Here is a 7,161-nt window from a genome sequence, read left to right on the forward strand (position 1 = left end):
ATTTTTCTGTTAAAAAATAACCAAGTTTTTTCTTACTTCGTTTGTATTTTGTCAAGCTGCTTGTAGTCTTAGGTGTGGACAGGTTTATCTCCTTTTCTTTTCTCCCTGGCTTATTCATTTTGAACCAGAGTATTTCATAGCTGGACGAAAGCACTTGTTTCAGTTCACAGTTGTCTTTCCTTTTGGGCTTTATTTATAAAATTATTCTCGTTTTCGTGATGTGATGATGTAGAAGCACCGGTTTTCATATTTGTGAGACGCTTTCTTGTAACAAGCAATTAATTAATCAAACTCACCCAAATTGGTGGAGTCCACTAGTATCTAATTTTTCTATATGGTTAGATACAGCGAAAAAGTAGATCTTCTTGTTGCCGTTCTTTTACTAACTATTATTCTTTTATTACATCGTTAGAGTGCAAGCTATCCTTATTTATTGCAAATTACTGTTTCGAATTTTCATTGCATTCTCTGTTATATGTCCTGTTCGATCATACTACTTACTCTAAGTGTCATTCTCAAATGTTAGCTATCATATCCTACTCAGTTTGGTGGTCTGTCGTTCCCTCATTTAGCTGTGATAATTTGTAGAGTTTCTGAATGGACCCTCTATAATATTTTCACCTCCTTGAGTGCCCACATGATCTCCAACTATTATTATTATTATTATTATTATTATTATTATTTCTTTTTTTACTCTACTTTATGTTACTTCGGCATTTGATATGAATATTATCTACTGTAGATTCACATGATAATTAGGTGGTGGAATATTCAAATAATTATGTTATATGTCTCACACCGACACCTCAACCATCTTGACCTTCCAAATCCACGGTTCCTGCTTCAACACGTCATTGCTTATTCCAACAGTAAAGCTACCCTTATTTTGACCCTCGGGAATACCACAACGCGTCCTCTACTTCCTCGCAACCTTCCGTCTTCTTTTATAAAAACAACCCTTCGTTCCCAAAACTGTTCCCAGAAAGCCCTCGTCTTCCTACTCCGCCATGGCCTCTCCCTCCCCTAACCCTCCTCTCCTCCCGCTCTCTAACCCTACCACAGCGGCGGCTCCTCCCTCTACCGCCCGGGCGGCCACCCCAGCCTTCCGCCTCTTCCTCTCCCGCCTCTCCGACTCGATCCGCTCCTCCCTCTCCAACCGTCGTCCCTGGTCGGAGCTCAGCGAGCGATCCGCCTTCTCCCGCCCCGAATCCCTCACTGAAGCCGCATCCCGCCTGCGCAAGAACCTTGCCTACTTCCGCGTCAACTACGCCGCTCTCGTCGCCGTAATGCTCGCAGCCTCCCTCCTCGCCCACCCCTTCTCCCTCGCCGTCCTCCTCTCCCTCCTCGCTGCCTGGTGCTTCCTCTACCTCTTCCGCCCGGCAGATCCGCCGCTCGTCCTCTTCGGCCGCGTCTTCTCCGATCGGGAAACCCTAGGCGGGCTCGTGCTCATATCTGTCCTCGTCGTATTCGTCACCTCCGTGGGATCTCTCATCATCTCCGCGCTCATGGTTGGAGCTGCACTCGTCTGCGCCCATGGAGCTTGCCGAGTTCCAGAAGACCTGTTTCTTGATGAGGCCGAGCCCGCCGGTGGTGCCGCGGCCGGGTTACTCTCGTTCCTCGGCGGCGCAGCCTCCTCTGCAGTTGCTGCGGCGCCTGCTGTCGCGGCACGAGTCTGATCGCCGGATCTGAGGTTAGAGAAAGAGATTATCTTTGATCTGGTATATTGCAAACTTTTGCTTGATGAATTGGTTAGAATTTTTTAGCGCCTCGATCTTGGATGAATAAATCTGAGGTGGTTACTTGATCTATTTGGGTGGTAATGTGCTTGCTCTCGTTCTAGGTGACATGAGATCTGCGTGATGGTAGATTTGCTCCTTTCTGTAGATCGTTTAATACTTAGTGCAGATCTGGTAATATTAGGGGAGATCGTTTAATGCTCTTGAACCGATTGTGACCTGTCCTCAAAATTAGGTTGCAAGTTTAGCAACTAATTATACTTGATTCTATGCACTTGTTACGAGGATGATCACTAGCTATCCCTTGGATTGTCTCTATATCATTTAAAGGGGAAAAATTGCTCACGATTCGTCTAGAAGTAGCTCTTAAATAGGGGGAAATTGAGGCTAGTCTCCTTTTTGCAACATAATTAATTGTCTTTAGACATTACTGACAGTAAAAATACACCCCTTAAGGGAAAGCATGAATGATAGCCATAAGGCCCATAAGTGAGGTCGGCCAAATTTCGAATGATGAGCCTTGGAGATTGTTAAACAGAAGTTTTGCCTTAGTTCAGGATGATGCCGTGAAACTTAGACAATTAGGAGCATTGCTATAACATGTTCTCAACTGCAAATGATATTACTCTGATTTTGTTAAGTAAAAGTACATTTATGTGGTCTTCCGAGGACTCGAGATAGGTTTCTCTTAACTGAAAAACATGCTGATGTTTTCTCATGCTCTTATGTGCTGCCTCTAAGAATATTCTGGGTCTTCATATGATTTTTTTTTTCTCGAGAAGTTTGTAACTAGAGTTCTCTGAGGCGTATTTAAAGATGTCTAGGGTTCTTGTGAGGTTCCCAGTTTTTAGGCATGAAAATGTAAGTGCATCAATTGAACAATATTGTACCCGAGGATGAAGAGAAAACGGTGTTCTTGGTAATTCATAGATATTCCAGATAACTAGTAGGCTTATATTGTACATTGCATAGCTAAGTTTTGTTACTTCATCTCTTATGTTCCTTGCCCTTCTTGGTTTTACCACATTTATTTCAGCATTGATTTCTTTTACTCCTTCAATATTTTGTAATTTGAATTGACAAGAGGTTGATCTATTATTTTGCAGGAAATAATCTGCATCTTGGAGGAGTGATAAAATAATATATACATATTATTACTTGCACAATTGATATAAAGAATTTCAAGTAGATAGTGGTTTACTTTTGTTGGACTATTGAGATTGCACTCCTTTTTGCTGAAAAGGTTGCCAGAAATGGTATAAGAATTAGTTCACTGGCAATGTTAGGAAGGCAATTTAATACCCCCACACTCTCTTGTCAATCATCTCCTGTATTTTTGTATAAGACATTGGTATTCAACATTCAAAAGACATCTTTATTTTTCTGATTTTTCTGATTTTGATCATTGTCTTGTGTTCATTTGTATTCAAGTACACATGGAATCACATCGTTCTTGGTGTTGTTTAAGAACATGTGACATGTTACATGTAATTATGAATACCATCTACTTTTCTTTATTATGATGCCCATTTTCTGCTAAAGGATAATCGCAAAAACAGGCTGTTCCTTGAGCGTTGTCCTAGAAATCAGCAGCAGCTAAATTCGTATTAAGTTTAAAAGCCAATATGATAAAATATATACTCAAGTATAATTCCATAAATCTTTCTTAGATTATATAATTTTGGTATAGAAGAATAAACCATCATCAAAATGATTCGGTTTTAGACAAACCTCCCTTATCCAAGCCTTAAGCTATATCGGCCAGTCTATACAACTCGAAACTATGGTTGGCAGAAAATCAAGCTACAAACTTAAGACAACGTGTGTCATTATGTATAACCTGACAGCGACACGAACAAAACCGCATCCCGCATCTCACACACGTGTAATTGGCACTGTCACCACAAACCGTGCAAAAATGGCGTCGAGATCTGGTGCTCGGTGGGCCAACAGCAGCCTTCAGGTAGGTAGGGACATGGGGAGGCAAGGACTCTAGATTTGCCTGTCATAATCATGAGAGCAAGATGCGCAAATGTCACTAAAGACATGTTTAGACCTACCCAACATATCGATTACCATATTCGTTCTCTTTCTGCCTACCTCCTGTAACACTTCCATGAACGTCCTGGGTGCCTTCTTTGCATTCTCCAGTGCCCTTCCCTGCCTGGTCTTGCGTTTCATATTCTTCGACTGCTTCTTTTGAATGTACACTGCAAACATTTACCTATTTAGTATGTCTTAACGAACCTTGATCTGTTTCAAAAGATGTTAATGTACTGGTGTGAAGTTCACAAACTATCTGGAAGCAACAAAAATATCTATCTCAAATGGGAACAAGAGATCTAGATGTTCTATCAGCAAAAGATCATGGAGTCGCAGTTTTGCCATTCAAGCTTATTTTATCAGCCATTTCAAGAGCAGTTTATCTGAAAATGGGCAACAATGGGCCTAGCAGACTCAGTATTTTCTCCTTTGGACTGGTGAGCATGAAAGCACCTTCTTTCAAGAGGTAATAGGAAGGTTAACAGGAACAGAATATGAGGTTTATATATTCTAGAGCAGAAAGAAAAAGAGATAGGAGTTTACCATTAACGATGTAATGACAGATGGTATTTACAAGGTCTATGAGGGAAGTCAAGTCGTAAGATGGGGTTAGATTTGTAGGAATGAAGAGTTGAACAAGCGAATGAGCAAGGAAATCAGCAGAAGAAATCTTCTTCGGTAAAAGCTTAACTATAATAAGTATAGAATGAGAATAGCCACAGAAACAGAAGAGCATCACTAAGCATATTAAATCTACACCCTGAAGCGAGACATTCACACAAGAATATGTGAAATATAATTTGATCCCATTACAGTTCCCCTTAAAAAAAAACAATTTCCTACAGTCCCATATCCCAGCGACTCAGAGCAAGGATGAAATGACTTTGTTAATGGAAGGTGATGATTAGGCACTCAACCATTTGGATTTAATTAGTTGTAGAAAAAAATCAGTCTGAAACTTGGACCTTTCACTTATTTGGGGTATAATTGATCCGAGCTTTGACCAAGCTTGGTTTGAAATTAATTTCAAGTCTATTTTCAGAAATTTCAAACCTATTCTCAGAATCAAGCTTGAATTGAACACTTTCAATTTTAGCCAATTTTAACCTGAGCCTAAACAAGCCGATCAATAAGCAGATTCAAGCATATCCAATTCAAGTCTAAATCAAGCCTGGATCAAGTTTCATTTAGGCCTGAACGAAGCTTGAACTAAGTTTGATTCAACAATCTATATGCAAAAAACTTGAACTACAAAAATATAGAGATTACAAAAACCCTAGGGACTATTATTATGAGCCTTTAGATCTTGATATAAATGTTCCTATTAATTATCTATATTATATATCATATTATATTAACTATTAAATTATTAATCGAGCCAAGCTTGACCGAGCTGGCTCATGATCAAGCTTGGCTTGAAATTGGATTCGAGCCTGACTCAATTGATCAAGCTGGACTCTGCTTAATATTGAGCCGAGCTTGATCGAGCCTTCAGCCTTAGCATCTGAACATCAAGTTGGCTCGATTATTTTAATAGCTTGACATATACTTGACATATTTCATGAGAAGAGAGGACAGACAAATTTGTGCAAATAATATCCCATTTTAAGTTAACCATCTAATGATTCAGTAGTTACTGCCATCAACTACATGAGATGTACAAATCACAGCTCCCTAAGATTTATTAACTTATTTCCATAACTCATTTCTACCCACAAGCTTCAAAACCATCTAACTACAGCAAGATAACCAAAATTGCAGTATAATTAAACAGAGATATGTCAAATAAAAAAGAACTTGACCATACCTTGGTCTTCATCATCAAGAGAGGCATCATCATCTTCATTCATATCGACTACTTCTGCACCGGCATTGTCATTCTCTAGGGCCTCAAGACGTGCAATTGCTGCCTTTGATACCAAGAGGGTAGCAAGAACCAAACTAGCATCAGAATCCCCCGCCCAAAATTGCAGTTTTAAAGAAAGAAAAACTACTCCAAAACCCATCAAAGCACGATAAATTTGCTCTAAGAAGGCAAACACTACTAGACCAATGTATTTCAATTTTTACCACCCAGATTGGTCCTTCCAGGAAGCATAAATGCTACAATCATCTTGTTTAATAATATTACACACTCCGACCTGTTCTTAAGCGGAAATTCTCATCATTATCTCCACCAATTACCCAGAAAAAAAAGAAAGATTTTACGAGAGGCCAGGAAAGAGGGAGAAGGATTCCACCTGGGTGCGGTTATCGGTGCTGGCGAGGGCCGCGACCATCTTGGTGGCCATCTTCTTCGTCCGGCTTGACGTCCGGCGGAAAGGCCCCGTGTTCTCTTCGTCCATGACAGCTCCGATAGGAGATCTCCTATAGGATTAGTAAATCTTCCAAATATCTCTGGAAGGGAATGAGAAGGGAGGGAAGGGAGCGACCTAAAGAGGACGGAGGGAATCGACTCGCAAAGTAGCAAGGGTTTCCTTTTGAGGTCGGTCTTTTTCCATATCCACCCCTCTACAAATATATTATTTCTTGTATGTCCCCATCTAAAACTAAAGGCTATAGCTACCTATTTCTCTTTCCATAGTAGATGTACAACTATTTGATTAAGATGAACATAGATTTCGCTTAATTTACCCTATAATCTCCCTATTAACTTAAATTGTAGATATACACATACCACAAGTTCCATATTTGAAGATTTAAAGATATAATGCAACAAGAGCAGTACGAATCATTTTAGCGTTTTAGCTATTTCACACTATCTGATCATCTATGGACATCAGCACATATGAACAAGTATTGAATCAAAGTCACTAAAATCCCAATGTTTACAGCACAATGGCTGAACAATAGCATCTCTTGCCAATGGACTTGAGGCCAAATTTTTAACCCAACCGCGTTCTTCTTCGTAATACTCCACCTGCAACCATTGCATTGAAGAAGAGTCATGTCAATAAGTAAATGAGTTTGCATGAGAAGAGCAGGAATAAAGGATCAGTGGATGTCACACACACACACACACAATGTCCACAACGGCGTGGTCCTCCCGTAACTCCACCGATCACAAATAAAGAACCACCAAGCACGACTGCAGCAGCGTAACCTCTCCTGAGGTTCATGGGCTCAGACATCACCCAGGATCCTATACGGGGATCATAAACTTCGAGCGCTTGGGACCAATAATTTTGTATCATAACCACCAACTGTGTATCTAAACAAGAACATTTCTTTTTAATGCAAAGTGATAAAAGACCACATGGCAGTGACAAAACTTACAGCTTCTCATTCAGCACTGCCAGTGAGTGACAACACCTGCTTGTATTCATGCTTGGAAGCTTCATCCAGTAAGGTTCCAGAGGATCAAGTCTTTCAGTAGAGCTAG

The 7,161-nt window shown here is 40.3% G+C and overlaps 2 protein-coding genes across 2 annotated transcripts; one reads left to right on the forward strand and one right to left on the reverse strand.

Annotated features, from left to right (window-relative positions):
- Nucleotides 1-945: 945 nt before the first annotated feature.
- LOC140760833 (PRA1 family protein B3-like) lies at nt 946-3,123 on the forward strand. Its single transcript, XM_073097864.1, has 2 exons — nt 946-1,690; nt 2,843-3,123. The coding sequence occupies exon 1, from the start codon at nt 1,008-1,010 to the stop codon at nt 1,674-1,676; it is 669 nt and encodes a 222-aa protein (XP_072953965.1). The 5' UTR covers nt 946-1,007; the 3' UTR covers nt 1,677-1,690; nt 2,843-3,123.
- Nucleotides 3,124-3,388: 265 nt separating this feature from the next.
- On the reverse strand, nt 3,389-6,692 carry LOC140760835 (SWR1 complex subunit 6). The gene is made up of 4 exons (XM_073097867.1): nt 6,020-6,692; nt 5,587-5,689; nt 3,837-3,946; nt 3,389-3,738 (listed from the first exon to the last, which is right to left on the reverse strand). The coding sequence occupies exons 1-4, from the start codon at nt 6,122-6,124 to the stop codon at nt 3,535-3,537; spliced, it is 522 nt and encodes a 173-aa protein (XP_072953968.1). The 5' UTR covers nt 6,125-6,692; the 3' UTR covers nt 3,389-3,534.
- Between the last annotated feature and the right edge of the window lie 469 nt (nt 6,693-7,161).

This window comes from Typha angustifolia, chromosome 6, assembly GCF_048772165.1.
Source record: "Typha angustifolia cultivar Huaian chromosome 6, ASM4877216v1, whole genome shotgun sequence".
Taxonomy (NCBI): domain Eukaryota; kingdom Viridiplantae; phylum Streptophyta; class Magnoliopsida; order Poales; family Typhaceae; genus Typha; species Typha angustifolia.

Bases quoted from the DNA above. Each gene is read 5' to 3' on its own strand.
- LOC140760835 (XM_073097867.1), bottom strand. From the start codon at position 6,124: ATGGACGAAGAGAACACGGGGCCTTTCCGCCGGACGTCAAGCCGGACG. The intron at 3,947-5,586 runs GTATGGTCAAGT...AAATGTTTGCAG, and splicing joins TCTTGATGATGAAGACCAAG to TGTACATTCAAAAGAAGCAG. The intron at 3,739-3,836 runs GTAGGCAGAAAG...TGATTATGACAG, and splicing joins TCATGGAAGTGTTACAGGAG to GCAAATCTAGAGTCCTTGCC.
- LOC140760833 (XM_073097864.1), top strand. From the start codon at position 1,008: ATGGCCTCTCCCTCCCCTAACCCTCCTCTCCTCCCGCTCTCTAACCCT.